At 58.7% G+C, this 14906-nt stretch overlaps 1 protein-coding gene and 1 long non-coding RNA gene across 7 annotated transcripts in view; both read right to left on the minus strand.

The window, feature by feature from the left end:
• The window catches only part of POM121 (POM121 transmembrane nucleoporin), a 58392-nt gene that overhangs the window by 8780 nt on the left and 34706 nt on the right, over window positions 1–14906 (minus strand). For 2 of the 6 annotated variants that reach the window (XM_066333090.1, XM_066333091.1), the window contains exons 11-31: window positions 14545–14676; window positions 13851–13948; window positions 13625–13697; window positions 13085–13268; window positions 12902–12990; window positions 12694–12810; window positions 12507–12608; window positions 11624–11818; window positions 11359–11506; window positions 11181–11267; window positions 10967–11074; window positions 10432–10568; window positions 10215–10325; window positions 10038–10096; window positions 9835–9928; window positions 9368–9468; window positions 9150–9255; window positions 8896–9019; window positions 8363–8424; window positions 7725–7836; window positions 7274–7414 (exon numbers count right to left, since the gene is read on the minus strand). In XM_066333090.1, coding sequence (XP_066189187.1) covers window positions 7404–7414; window positions 7725–7836; window positions 8363–8424; window positions 8896–9019; window positions 9150–9255; window positions 9368–9468; window positions 9835–9928; window positions 10038–10096; window positions 10215–10325; window positions 10432–10568; window positions 10967–11074; window positions 11181–11267; window positions 11359–11506; window positions 11624–11818; window positions 12507–12608; window positions 12694–12810; window positions 12902–12990; window positions 13085–13268; window positions 13625–13697; window positions 13851–13948; window positions 14545–14676 — 2250 coding nt within the window. In that variant the 3' untranslated portion in view covers window positions 7274–7403. The other 4 variants (XM_066333093.1, XM_066333088.1, XM_066333089.1 and 1 more) reach the window with 4 other exon arrangements.
• On the minus strand, window positions 1180–2479 carry LOC136369954 (uncharacterized). Its single transcript, XR_010745104.1, has 2 exons — window positions 2142–2479; window positions 1180–2045 (listed from the first exon to the last, which is right to left on the minus strand). It is a non-coding gene; the product is annotated as an uncharacterized lncRNA (long non-coding RNA).

The following is a 14906-nucleotide window of genomic DNA, read 5'->3' on the forward strand; positions in this document are numbered from 1 at the left end:
ACCTGGGTCAGAGTGGGAACACACAACTCCCACACTGCTGACTGCAGCTGAAAAGGTGTCAGCACAGCAAAACCATTTTTTTTTTTTCCTCCTAAACCTGCACCTATCCAGTCTAGCAGACTGGCCAGGAAGGAGCAGAGAGGGGAAAACAGTCTCTTTCTTGATTTGGTATGAAAGCAGCAGTACAGCTCAGCCTGGGACTTCTCCAAAAATCAGGTAATTGCTGCTTGGCCTATGGCCCACAGCCCACTTGATCCCCAGGGTGGTGACACTGCCAGGCCGAGCACACTGGGTCCAGGCACTCAGCCACACTGGTGTCTCCTCACGAGCGTAGAGCTGGGGTTACATGGGTGATCCCAAAAGAATGTCAGGCTACAGTGCCCCACCTGTGCGAGGCCCTGGCTGGAGCTGTAGGAGCTGGCAATGGCATTGCGGATGGAGCTGGGGATCCCACCAGCATAGGTGTTGTTGAGGGAGCTCATGGAGGAGGTGCGAGACCTCTTGTTGGAGCAGTCATCTGGGCAGTGTGAGACGAGGCCTCTCTTCAGAGAGCCTGGCCTGGAGGGGGATGAAGGTTTGATGAGCCCCTAACCGCTCCTGCCCACCAGTCCTTTCCATGCAGGGCAGGTGAAGGCAGGCAATCCTGCTTAGAAACAACCCCCAGCAGCAGTACAGCATTGCTGTCACAGGGTGACAGGCTGAAAGTACAACCACAGCTTCTCTTGCTCTGCCGTGAAGCCAGGCTCTGCATGCAAAACCCAAGCTCCTTTTCCAGATCCCACAGACATTTGCTCCCTCCCATCCCAGGAGCTGCTTTTGGCGCACTGGGCACTTACTTGGGTATCAGAGAAGCAGGGGCACCATTAGCTATCAGTGGCTCAAATGCTGACTGCCCACTTCCACTGCTGTTGTGGCGCCTGTGGGAAGAGAGATGCCTATGACAGTGCAGAAGCCTCTTCCAGCCTGGGAAAAGACAGGGTGAGCACCCAGAAACAGATTAAACCTTGCTTTTTTCCTGGCACTCAATACCCAGGACAGAGCTTTCCCCCCATCTACACCCTGCTGCAGAATTTCTCTCCCTGTGGGCCGTCCTCATTGACTCTCACCCCAAACACCAGGAGCTCCTCCAGCTGCCTGCTGGGCACAGTAGGTTGGTATAAAAAAAAAAAAATCAAAATCTTTTCTTAAATCCATTACTCTAAGTCAAAGTACTTAAAGAAATGAGTTGCTGAGTCTTTCTGAACAGACCTGAGCTCTGAAACTTCCACCTCTGACCTCTTTCTAACCAGTGCCCTGGACAGTTCAAGTCAAAAAACTGATCTCCCCTTTTTACTATGATTTCACGAGGATCTGAAGTGTTAAAATCACAAAACACATCCTGCAGTAAAGTAGAGCTGGAGATGTAGGTCAGCCCTGTCACTTGGCCAGGTTACTCCCCTCAAGCCCAGAGCATGCTGACCCCAAGGCATAGGCGATCCCACACTCTCCAGCTGATACAGCTCCTTTCTGTCCACTAAGGACATGGAATTTTCTACCTGCCAGCATTCCTCATGCTTGGCAGACATTAATGCCTTCAAAATTGGCTTTTGTGACACAGCTGTGTATAAGCATATTAAAAGAACAGTTTAAATGCCTTGCACCTATTCTGTTGTCATTCTGACTGGCTCTTGTAGGGTTCAGATCCAATGAGCTGATCGTTCAGAGACGGGAATTCAGTGCTGAGGGAAGACTGTGCCCCTGCTTTACTCTGCTTCCTGGGCCACCTCCAGCATTAGCCCCAGTGCAAGACAATGCCCCAGGCACTGCCCAAGCAGTGTCTCAGCTCCCCATCCCAGCCCAAACGGAAGAGCCTCCATGGACACAACTAGGAAGGATGAAGCAACTGTTGGAGCAAGTCCAGAAAAAACCTACAAACTTGATAAGGGGACTGGAGCACCTTCCCTATGAAAACTGGTTGAAACATCAGGGGCTGTTCAGCCTGAAGCAGAGAAGATTGTGTAGGGATTCCAGCAGACTTTCAGGATCTGAAGGGGCCTGCAAGGAAGCTGAAGAAGGACTGCATCAAGAAGTGAAATGATAGGACACCACAATCAGCCCAGAGCCCTGGGCATGAGCTTCCTAGGGAGAAAAAAAACTCTTACCATGAGGGTGGGCAGACCCTGGCACAGGCTGATCAGAGAAGCTGTGGCTGCCTCATCCCTAGAAGTGTTCAAGGCCAGTTTGGACAGGGGTTGGAGAAACCTGGTCTAACCTGATGTCCCTGCCCATAACAGGGGGTGGCACTGGATGGGCTTTAAGGTGCCTTCCAACCCAAATCATCCTGTGATTCTAGGAAAAGCAAGAAGGTGGGATAGCAAGGCAGTGGCTGGGTGGTTGGAAAGGCTCTGGCAGACCTTGGTTCTCAGGATTTATTCCTTGTCCTTCCTAGGACACTGGCAAAAACATAGCACCCTCCCTCCTTCGAATGCAGGGATAGAAGTTGCTGACCTTGAGTAACAAAAGCAGCAGACATGTCTCGTTTACTCTCTTGTTTCACTTCCCTCTGCAAGATCAGCTCACAAGAGAAGTGCTTGGAGCCCTCCAAGTGCAATGCATCCACCTGGCAATCCTGTCTCCTGTGAGCCCAGGGCTGACGGAAGGACAGAGCCCACAGAAGATATCAACGTTTCCCACCATGCTTTCCCAGTCTGCAAACCCCCGTGAGGAGACAAGTAGCTTCCCACCCAGGCTTCCCAAAACACATCCCAGCCAGGCAGGGGAACACACTGGACCCACACCTAAACCACATTCCTCTGATCACAAAGGAGGAATTTTAGATGCAGCACCAAGGGACATGCTTCCCGTGCTTCCTCTTTGCAGATCACTTCTTGCAGTACTTTTGCAGCCCTGACTCCAGGTCTCATGGGGACTGGCATGCTCTGGGACATATCCCATTTGTCACCTCTGGAACAAGAATCCCATCTGTGACCTTCCCAACACACTGGCTACAACCTGAACTGCTTTCTTTTTACCTTCTTTTGCTCTCCTGATCGTTCCCAAATGGCTGGTCCTCCTCCTCCTCTTCCTCCACAGCCCTTTTCCTGCTCTCCCTGATTGCATTCAGCACAGTCTCCTTCGCACACGGGTCAGAGCTGCTGGTGGCCGGGAAGGCCAGAGGCGAAACTAGCTGCTCTAGACTGTGGAACAGAGCAGAGTGAGGTGTGATGCAGGCTGGGATCCCCGGTCTGATTCCCCCACAGAAAGGTGGATGCAGCCCTTCCCGGAGGTTTGGACAGCACCATTCTCCCAGCCCCATGGCAGCGCTCAGGATGGGATGCTGCTCCCGGGCACAGCACAGCCAGCTGAGGGCTCCCCACGGTGTATCCTGGTCCCCACCGTGGCTGATAACCGGGCTCCCCCAGGTGTGTCCCGGTCTCCTCCGTACTCACGCCGGGGAGCGGGCGATGCCGACGGCCGGCGGGGCGATTCTCACGGTGACGGGGCTGCGGAGCGGGGCGGCACGGCGGGCCCAAGGCGCACTGCGAGGGGAGCCGCCCTCCCAGTGGGCGGCGGGCCAGCACAACGGCATGGCCGGCCGGGCCTCAGGCAACGGGTACCGGCGGCGCGGGGCCTGCGGCCGGCAGCGAGGAACCCTGTGGGGACAGAGCGCAGTCAGCGCCTCCGACGACGTCTGGGGCTTCCCCGCCCGCTCCATCCCCATCCTTCCCTTGCTTACCCGGGCGGAGGGCGACGCGGCGCGGCCCTCGCGGCCGGGGCCCCGTTGGCAGCGGCTTTGCCGGGCGGGCGCGGCACGGCCGAGCCGGGCCGCATGGCGCACCAGGCACCCGCCGCGCCCAGCGCCGCCGCGCCGAGCAGCGCGCCCCGAAGCAACAGCCAGGCCAGGGCGAGGGCCAGCGCAGCGGCCACAGCCAGCAGGGCCCTCACGGCCCCATCCCGCCGCGCGGCCGGCCCCGCGCCCGCCATCGCCGCGCGCCCGCCGCTCCCGGCGTCCTCTGCGGGGCGGGGCGGCGTGGGGCGGGCCTTAACAGCAGGGCGGAAGTTCCCCGAGTAGGCGGAGCTTTAGGGAAATGCGGCTGGCCCTATCGGCACGTACTGCGGGGGGCGGGGCTTGGGGAGGACACGCCTAGAAGGCGGGGTTTCTGTCTCAGCGCGATCAGCACTGCCCCCAAGCACGGAGCGAGCGGGGCCCCATAAATAGGCGGGGCTTAGAGATGGGGCGGGGCGATTGGGGCAGGCCCTCTTGCGTCGAGCGGGGGCGTGGCTTTATGGGGCGGAGCTTCTGGAGTCAGCGGCGCTTCCAGCTGCGTGGTATGGGCGGGGCTCCCCCGGGAGCACGGTCGGCCCTCCGTCCGCGGGCTCCCGGCATACTCTGCGCGGAGCGGGTGGGGCTCTTGCTGGCCCCGGCCCCGCGTCCACATCCTACCCCCGTGACCCCTCATGACATCCCTGTCCTGCCCTCTCGTTCCCCAGCCAGGGTCTCCCCTCCTCGTCATCCATCTCCTCTGCCCCAGGCCATGTACCCCCATCCCCACCACGTCTCCCCTACCCAGATTCCAATTTCCTCGGCTCTACTCGAAACCACAGTCCCGTTTACCACCCCAATCCTCACGTCTTTCCTCTCTCGGTGTTCCCACCCTGTCTCTAACAACCCCCCTACATCATTCCTCTCTGTCCTTCTCCCCACCATGTCGCCTACAGCCCCCCTATACCATTCCAGCCTGTGTGTCCCGTTGTCCCAATCCCTGCGTATCCTCACCTCCCCAGTCCCGACCCCATATCTGACTGCATGTCCCACGTGCAGGAACCCAGGGGCAGTCTTGCTTCTCCCCAGTCATCACCGTGTCTAACCTGTCCTTGTGTCTCAACTGAAGGGTGCCATTGCCACCACCCTGCTCCGAGGACAGGGCTGGGAACTGTGGGAAATTGTCTCTGGTTGGCCGTGCCCTTGAGGCCCCCAGGAGACATGGCTGTCCCTGGGCATTTCCCACCTCACTGCCAGTCAGCTGTGTCCTGCAGATCAGGGACCAGGGCAGCAGGGACCATGGCATGGACAGTAGCTGCTGTTACACGGCTTTCTGCATCCCAAGGCTCCAGGTGGCCCTGGCAGGGCTGGAGGACGCTAGGTCGTGTAACCCACATTCCCCCGAGATCCCTGTCTGTGGACTCCACGGGCCACCCTCTTACCGTGGCTCCGCTGGGATGACCCTACAGCACAGGATGATGTGCATAGCCTCCCCCCTGCAGCATTACCCCTCCAGGAAGGAAGAACAAAGCCACTCATGCTCTTCGAGGCTGGGACCACATCCTGGTGCCCTCCCAGCTAAAAGAGGTGACATGCAGAGCGGCCATGGGGACACGCAGGTGTGGGACAGTGGAGTCAAGGCTGGAGGTCATTACCAGGACAACACCCGGGTCACCTTGACACAAAATGATTTTGGGGGCCACTGAGCACACTGATGAGGGCAGAGCCCAAGACTCCCTTGTGACACAAGTCCCCTGTGTGCCCCCCCCGCCCCTCAAGGGGCTGGGATGAAGGCTTTATTGAAAAATCCAGAACAAACAACGTGGTCATTAGTATCATACAATGAAAACCCAAATTAACTCGCCCTGCAGCAGGGGGGCACCCCTGCCATCCTCATCACCAGCTGCCATCACTGGGGACACTGCAGGGCCCCTCCGCCCATGCCTGCCAAGTGGACAAGGGGATTTGGCCAGGAGTGGTGCCGCTGTCCCCAAGCCCCCACTGCCACTGTGACCCCCATGCTGCTCCCCAGCCCCAAGGCCTGAGGTAGTTGGGCGTGCAGGCGAGACTCCCCCCCAAAAAAGTGAGGAGGGTTTTGGGGCTCCCTATGTCCTGCAGGAACAGGATGGTTGGTATTGCATCTGAGTAAAGCCAACATGGGTTGAGTATGGGGAAGCAGCAGGACCCTCAGGGGGAGGTCGAGGTCCCTCTGGCAGGCTGGCACAAAGAGCGGATGGTCCTGCAGCACGGCTGGCAGGAGACACAGGAACAGTGGGTCCCTGCACGCTGGATGGCTGCGTTGGAGGGGTGGCAGCTCTGAGGCCACGGTGGTGGCAAGTCCCACTGCTCCAGGTGCCAGCTGGGTGCTGACAGGTGGGCATTGCTGGGAAAGCACACAGTGACAGCCTGGCCCCTTCTCAAAGGGAGAAAGGCCAAATCCTGTCCTCAGCACCCCAAGTAGAGGGACACTGGCCCCAGCAGGGCCACCAGCAGGACGGTGAGGGATGGGGACATCACTGCATGGTCTAACATCACTGTCTCCACTGCAGCGAGATGAGCTGGGGGGCCCGGACACAGCTGATGCCCCCTGCCCTTTAAGCCCCCTGCTCAAGGCACAAAGGTTCCCTGGCTGGTTCCAGCCCCCTGGCCACCCCTGCCCACAGCCACACTGGCCCTGGCGCCCCTGCACCCAAGAGCATGGTGATGGCACCAGGGTGGTACCAAAGTGAACAGGGACAGGGAGCTGCTTACTCTGGCTTTAGGGTGCTCTGCTTTTGGGACACCCTGACTTCCCCCCAAACTATCTGTGCTGCTGCCCTAGAGTCACCCCATCCCCAGGAGCTGGTGCCTTGTGCGGTGGCACCGTTGTTGCCCAAACCTGCACCCAGCACCTTGCAGAGGGTTTATTGCTGGCATGAACACAGTGAACTGGCAGGACAAAGCAGCCCAGTTCAGGGGGTGCTCGAGAGGCATTTTGGAGACCTGGAATTAGGGGCAGGAGCTCACGGCAGCATCCCTCCTGCTGCCGCCCCTTTCCTAGCTGTTCCTGGCATGCCGTGTTACCAGCCAGGGTGTCCCATGGGAACACCACCTCTCAGCCCACAGTGGCCAAAGGCACTCGGTGTCCTTGCCAAGGGGGAGGACACTTAGCACCAAGCCCAGCAGCACCCCAAAAGCTGTCCCCCACGTGGTGGCATCCCTGGGGTGCCAGCTCATTCAATCAGCATGCTCATTCCCGGTAGGGGGGGAACATTCATTCATAGGGTCAAGCCAGTGGCCAGATTAAGGCTGGAAAAGCAGCGAGAGGCAAGAGAAACCCAACTGCTCTCACTCAGCCAGAGATGGCTCTAGGACTTCTTGGAATCTGTGCAAAAACAAAACTAAAGGGTTAAAGACCCCCGTGTAGACACCTCTCCCTACCCCTAGCAGCTCTAATAAATACAGGTGCGGTTTGTGCTCTGGCCCCAGCCCTGGGGTCTCACTGGCAGCTCTGCTCTGGTGCTGGAGGTGGCTCCTGGGGGGACACAGGGGATGTGTGCTTCAGGGGGGCTTCTGCACCACTTCCTTGGGGATCTTCTCAACATACTGTACCAAGTGGGGTTCCAGGGGTGATCCCCGCAGGGTGTCAGGTGTCCCCCGTGGGCTGCTTCTACCATTGATGCTAATCTGCAGCTATAGGTAGGAAGACAGGGTCAGGGGGTGCGCTGTCCACCAGCATCCCTCTGTCCCATCCCTCTGGGACCACAGGGCTGCTCTAACAGCACCTGAGCTCCCTGCCTGGGGATGATGCAGATCCCACATGTTAGGGTCTTTCCTATTGGGAGACCCCACAGGATTTGCCCATGTGTGCCAACTATCCCCAGGCTTGTGCCAGCTGCAGCAAAACCTCCTCATCACCATGGATGGCAGGCAGGGCTTTACCATCCTGCACCACCTTTTCCAGGAGCAGCTGCCAAGCTGGAGCAGGGCTAGCACCACTCACCGTCCTCCTCCCAACCCTCTGCCACACCAGCCAGCTCGTAGTGCTTCTTGCGCAGCTCCCCCAGCTTCTGCCGTTCCTTCTGCAGTTGGCTCTCCAGCTCCAGAACCCGCACCTGGGGACATGGCCCAGGACATGCCCACCCCGGCACAGAGCTGGGCCAAGCACTCCCCTTTTCACACCCATTATGCCCCCAATATCGAGCCCAAAGACCACAGAGGTGCATCCCACGAGTGCTTCAATGATGAGGGGACCTGGGGAAGGGATGGAGCTCAGGTGGGCACTGCTTGTGAAGGAAGGTGAAGGCACAGTGATCTGTGTGGGCATCCCAGGCAGGGGAATTCCCCAGAGCTGCCCTCTGCAAGGCAGAGGTGGGTGCTGTGGGTAGCACACAGAGGGCAGGGGTGGCCATGGGCTGCTATGTCATGGTGGGAATAGCATTGGAGAGGGATTGAGGACCAAGTGCATGTGACTCCTGGGAAAACCCATCTGTTGCCTTCACAGCAAAGCTTGGGCTTTGCCTTTGCTTATACTACCTGGGGACAGCTGGGCATGGTGACACCAAATTTGATGCGCCACCCCAGGCAGCCCAAGAGAGACATGACTAGGTGCATTTCCCAAAACATGTGGCAATCTCCTACCTGCGAGTCCATCTCCTGACGCTTGATCTGGGTGAGTGTCATGCTGGAGAAGTCCATGCTATCTATGGAGAAAGACACCACCAGCCCCCCTCAAACTCTGCTCCCCCACTCAGACCCCCCCGCCAGCTCCCATGCTGCTGGCAGGGTCTGGGCACCATGGGATATGCAGGGAGGGAGAGGCAGCCATGGGCAGAGATCACAGGGGCACAGCCAACCAAGGGTGGTGAGGGCCAAGAGCAGATGTTTTGGGGCAGATTTGTGCTCCAAGTATTAGGACCAGAGGAAATGGCCTCAAGTTGTGCCAGAGGAGGTTTAGGTTGAATAAAAAGGAACATTTCTTCATGAAAAAGGTTGTTCAGCACTGGCAGAGGCAGCCCAGGGTATGGCGAAGTCACAGTTCCTGAAGGGATTTAAAAGCCACGTAGATGTGGCACTTGGGGACTTGGTTAGTGGTGAGGGAACAGCTGAACACAATTGTCTTCTCCAACCTTAGTGACTACATGATTCTAAGATCCCTGCAGCCCAACATTTACCTTTCTCCTCCACCTGAGACTTCCCAGCCTTGGTGGAGGCTACCACGCTGGCCGTGGCCTGGCTGACGCCCCGGGAGGCTTGTTGGAGCTTGCAGAGGTTGGTGCTGTCTTTGTCTGCCTTCACCTGCCAGGGCAGTGAAGAGAGGGTCACATTCCACCAGGCAAGCAGAAGACCAGCCCCACAATTTGGGGTTGACCGCATGGTGCCCCAGCACCACCCTGAACCATGGGTAGGGTAGCAGCCTTACTCTTACCTTGGAGGCTGCTACCAGCTGCGCAGTGCTGGCTGCAATCTCCCGGGAACAGACCATCAGCTCCTCAAATGTCCCCTTGCCTTGCACTACCAGGTCAGCAGCATCACTGCAGGAGAGCACAGAAGAGGTGGAGCATTGTCCCGCCACCCGTGTCCCTTCCCCATGGTGATGGCAGGACTCTGCCATCCTCTCACCACTCTGGTGACAGTGGCACTTACACCATGACAGTGGCACCCCAGCCCACTGCCTTGGAGGCAGAGATGAGACCCTCGGTCCAGCGTGAATTCTTGGCATAGAATTCCTTGGGGGATGCTGCACCCTGGCATTAGTAAAGGCACAATTAGTTACTGGGCACCCCCAGAGCCCTGCTCTGGGGGGAAAGGAGGAGGTCAGGGTGTCATTCAGGATGTGTGTGGGAGGTGGGGACACACTGAACTTGGGATTGTGGAGTCTCTGTGTGGGGAGATCAGGGATCACCATGACACCCTAGGAACCATAACCAGGGTGAGCCCCTGGGGTTGGAAAGGAGTTCCTGGCAGCTGCTGGGGAAGTCCCAGTGGGACAAGGGTTGGAGCAGCATCTGCGTGATGACCCCAGCTGGACAAGCACCCCTGTCTTCATCCCTGCCCTTAGCCCTTCCTACATCTCTGCCTGACTCCTTGCCTCCACCCCTGTCCCAGCTCACCCGTCCACTCTCCACGATCTCTCTCTGGAGGTCCTTGGAGGCCAGGACTAGGACATGGATGGCCTGCATGAGGCCTGTGCAGGAGCCCAGGATCCTGTGAGACAAACACCACTGAGCTCCACCTGTGGAGCAGCTGCACTGCCTGCAGCACCTATCCCCATCCTGCCTGCCTGGCTCTGTCCAGTGCTCTGATCATCACTCACCTCTCATTAACTTCCAGTTTGATTCCAGTGTCACCAGCCCGTGCCTTGCTCAGCATCGCCTGATTGAGGGGAGAGAGGCTGTACTGAGCCCAATGTGCCTCTCTGGCCTCTACAGTGGTCCCAGCAGGCCCCCAGCATGGTGCCTGTGGGCACCTCTCTGCTCATGGTGACCCTCACCTCAATACGGGCAGATGCTGTTTCGATGGCTGCAGCTGTTGCTGCCATCTCCTTGTCCACTAGGTCACCCAGCTCCTCCTGGTTGATGTCCAGACCTCTGGGACGCAGCTCCTGGGGATAGGATGGGATGAAATGAACTGTCCAGGAGCGCTAGAGTCCCTCTGGTGGTGCCTGCCATGGTGTGATCCCATCTCACCAGCCCTCCTGGGCCACCCACCTCCCCGATGGCGCTGATCTGGCCCAGGCAGGCTGTCACCAGGCTGCAGTCAGCACTTGCCACCATCCCTGGGTCTTGCAGGGCGCTGAGGTAGCTCACAGCCTCACTGCCACACTGCTTGCACAGCTCCAGCAGACCTGCGTGGGCAGCATGGAGGGCTGAGGGGGCCATAGGTAGGGAGGAGATGTCTGTTTCTTACCCACCACTTGGGTAGTCTTGGTTGGCCTCTACCTCACCTGGTTTCTGCCCACTTCAGCACCCTACTTGCCCCAGCATCCTGCCCACTTATCCCTACCTCCTGCCATAACCCCTGCACACCCTGACCTCTGCTCACACCAGCATCCCCTTTGCCCTGGCCTGGCGCCTTCCCACCCTGACATGTGCTCGCCCCAGCCCGATCCCCTGCCCATCTTGGCCCCTGCCCACTTAGTTCCCTGCCCACCTTGACCCCTACCCACCCCAACCCATGCTCATCTTGATCCCCTGTCCACGCTGGCCTCCGTCCACCCAGCCCCTTGCCTAGGGCATCACTCACGGTCAGCAGGCTCCACAGGGGCCACATGGGAGGTCGCACTGCCCTGCATGAGGGTGTTGCTGACCAAGTGGGCGAAGAGGGCCAGGCAGGGCAGCAGGGAGCCCACGGCTGTGGCAGGACAGCAGGCACAGGCCTCAGCCCTCACCGTGCTGCCCACCTGCCCCATGTGCCGGGGCTGCCCGTGTGCCCAGTGCCCGGTGCTGCCACCTCTCACCTGCACCATCCGAAAGGTACTTGCTGTGTGCGTCCCGCAGCCGCTCTGCACACTCGGAGGCTGCCAGTGTCTGGGCCAGGAGGCAATCTGCAGGCAGACAGCAGGCAGGGCTCAGCCAGGACCACAGGGAGCAGGCAGGCTGGGAGAATGCCAGGTTGGGGAGCAGCAGGGGCATCACCTGCTGAACCGGTGCAACTGACATGAGCAGGATCCTCCATGCGAGCCAAGGTGTCCTGCACCATGCGCTTGGCCTCGTGCATGGTGCCCTGCAGCAGGGACAGCTGCTCCTCAGCCAGGCGCTGCTGCAGCGCCTGCTCTGTGTTCTCCTGCTGGGCCAGAGCTGGGTTCAGAGCCCCTGCTGGGCCAGCTGGTACTCACTGCACCTGGCCCACCCAAAGCCCTCTGATCTGGCCAGAATGGGGATGGCAGGACCTTCACGGTACCTTGTCTCTCAGCTGGGTCTGCAGCATCTCCAGCTCTGTCCTGCTGCTCTCCTGCTCGTGGCTGAGCATGTCCTGCACCTGCTGCAGCTCAGCCTGCAGAGCTGCCATCTTGTCCCTGTGCTGCTCTGCTGCTTGGTTCAGCCTGTCCCTCTCCTGTTCCAGGCTGGCAATCTGAGTGTTCTGCTCCGCTCTTGCCTGGGGGGGCATGAAACAGCAGCTACGGCTATGTCAAGGCTGAACCCTCCAGCTTGGGGACTCATTCTCAATGTAGGCTTGGGCCACCCCGACCATCCCTGCTGGGTGCATCATGGCCTGCACAAGCACAGTTCCCCACACCGAGCAGCACTGATAATCTTACATGGTGACAACCAAGGCTCCTGGGGAGTCTTTTCACTTTTGTCAATGAAAATGCATTTTTATTATGACTGTCACCATCCTCATGGAGGAGTGGTGCTCCATCTGCCCCATCCCCATCCTGCTGCTGAGTCTGCCCATCTCATAGGTGGGTGATTGCATTTTCCTGCCAGCTTCTGCCTCCTACAATGAGCCCAGGCACCCCTGCTGTCTTCCACAGCTCAGTAGGCATAGTATACCCTCTGGCTCATCATGCAATGTAATGCCGCACTGCTACCTGGGCTTAAAGGAGGCAGAGCTGCTGACTGACCTTGTTCTTCCAGGCATTTTATTCCATGATGCATGCTGCTGGAGCCCATTGCTCCACATACTATCACACTCGAGAGCATGAAACCCACCTGTGTGACATCAAACCCACTCACATTTGGCAAAGATGACAGGGAACTGGTTTTAATGCCAGTGGTGTCAAACGGTTAATGCCTGGCTACCCAGCCCAGAGGGGTGCTAAGGGCCCCCCATATGCTCTCACCTGCATGCTGGATGCCAGTGTACCCTGAAGGACCTGCAACTCCTGTCTACTGGCTGCCAGCTCCTGCTTCAGTGTCTCCAGCACCTCTGCCTGCTCCTGAGACTGCAGCAAGGGGAGAGGTTGTCACCACTGGTGCGCCACGGCAACCTCCTCCTCATCTCTGGTGTGTTCCCTCATCCTTACTCACCTTCCTCTGTGCCTGCTCACTCACCCGCTGGAAGGAGTCCTCCAGCTCCTTCTTTTCCTGTTCCACATCCCCCTGGGCCTGCCTGGCCACTGTAATCTGCTTGGTCACCTCTGCATTCTGGCAACATCAGAGAATGAGATGAGCAGCCCCTGGTATCAGGGGGCACAGCTGGCAGAGGGGATGCTGGGGGGGCGTTCGAGGAGCCCACCTTGCGCAGCAGGTCAGCGTGGTTCTGCACCAGCTCACTGTACTTCTCCTTCAGTTTGCTGTACCGCTGCTCATTGGCCTGTGCCCGTCCTGCCACACACGCAGGAACACAGAGCTGAGCACCTGGGACCCCCCGCCTGGGACTCACCTCCACCCCAGGCCAGTGCTGGCACTCCCTGCTCACTCTCAATTTCCGTCAGGCTCCGCTGAGCCTTCTCTGTGTCCTCCCGCTGCTTCTTCAGCTCCTCCAGCTCTGTGCGCAGGAATTCACTCTCATCCTGTGCCTGCTGCTTCAGGTGCTGCTGCTCGGCCAGCTCAGCCTCCAGCTCGCTGGCACGGCCACGCAGCTGCACTGCGTCCCGTGCGCTCTGCAGGGATGGTTGGGGGCTGATGCTCCTGTTCAGTGCCAGCCAGGACCATCCAATGCCCACTGGTACCATCCAACACCCACCAGTGTTCTCCAGCAACGTCCCTATGGGTACCACCCTGCAGGCCCCCAGGTGCATCTGGGCAAAGCACAGGGACGCTGGGCAGTGGGGCTGAGCCCATCCCCCAACAGGGATGCAGCCCCCTGGCACACCTGGGGACCCCCTGTATGGGGGAAGCCACTGGGAAGAGGGCAGGACAGAGATGGGGTCACCGTCTTATCCACCCCAGGGACACAGCCACTAGCCTATGCAACATTCCCAGTGGGTCTTATCCTGCCCACCTGATTGTCACTCACCTCAGCCTTGAAGTTTTCCAGCTCTTCCTTCAGGGCTGTGATCTCCCTGTAAAGCTGCTCAATTAGCCGGTCCCTGGGTAGGAGAGACATGGGTTGTACCCTCAGTGCCAGCGACACAGCCTGGGAGGGGAGGTGTCCCCTATGTTACCACGCAGGCAATGCTATTCCAGGCAGGGAGCTCCCGGTACAATCCTGGCCATTCGACAGCATTGCCAGGATTGCTTACTTGTCATCCTTGCTCATCCCGTTCTGGCTGTTGAAGTTGAAGGGGTCGCAGCTGAAGGAGCTGCCAAAGATGTCATCAAACTTGTTGTCAAACAGGCTCTGTGGGAAGAGTAGGACAGAGGTGGAGTGACCCCACCACCACTTGGTAGCTCTTGTCCCTCCATGTCCCATGTCACTGCCAAGCCAGCCTATGAGCTGCCTGGACACCGGGGCTGGTTCTCCCCTTGCTTCCAGGACACTGAATGGGATGAACATGATGAACATGGAGCATCTATGGTCCATCCCCACCTAACTCCTGGAGGGAGAAGAGCCCCAAAACCATGTCACTGCACGCTCCTTCCTCTCCCCACTCAATGCCTGAGGACAATCCTTGGTGGAGAGGAGAGTGAACACCTAAAAGTCTCCATGGCAATGCTCGAAGCCAAATCTCTCCTTGTACATCACTGGAGGGCACTAGACCACTGAGCAGCACTGGGAGAATTCAGGCTAGTTCAACCCTCTCAGCACCCAGACACGACACCCAGCATGCAGATGGGATATGCAGCACCCAGACGGGGCATCCAGCACTGACCCATCTCTCTTCAGTGACACACCCCAGTTCCTGAGGCCATCCCCACTGTCTCAGCCCTCACTTGCAGCATGGATTTGGAGAAATAACCCCAGGCTCAGAGCCAGAGAGCCCCCACCATCCTCACCTGTGAGGCTGCGTCCATCTCCACCAGGTCTGTGATGGGCTCGCTGTCAGGTGAGGACGCCTCGGCGGGGATCACCACCACAGGGCTGATGTGCTCTGACAGTGCAGAGGCACGCAGGAAATTGGGAGGGTTCTGGGGAGGGAGGGGAGCAGGGCTGAGGGGAAGGACTGGAATTGCTGCTGGGCTGAAGGCACAGTTGGTTGAAATCCTGCCCTGGAGCTGAGCTGGCCATGCCTTGACCCATGAGAATGGAGCCAAGACCCACAGGGATGGAGTCAGGGTGGAGAGGAATAGAATCAGAACCCAATAGGATGGAACCAGGACCCGCAGGGATGGATCTCAGCAAGTGCTGTGCATCAGTG

Source organism: Sylvia atricapilla, chromosome 20 (genome assembly GCF_009819655.1).
Source record: "Sylvia atricapilla isolate bSylAtr1 chromosome 20, bSylAtr1.pri, whole genome shotgun sequence".
Taxonomy (NCBI): Eukaryota; Metazoa; Chordata; class Aves; order Passeriformes; family Sylviidae; genus Sylvia; species Sylvia atricapilla.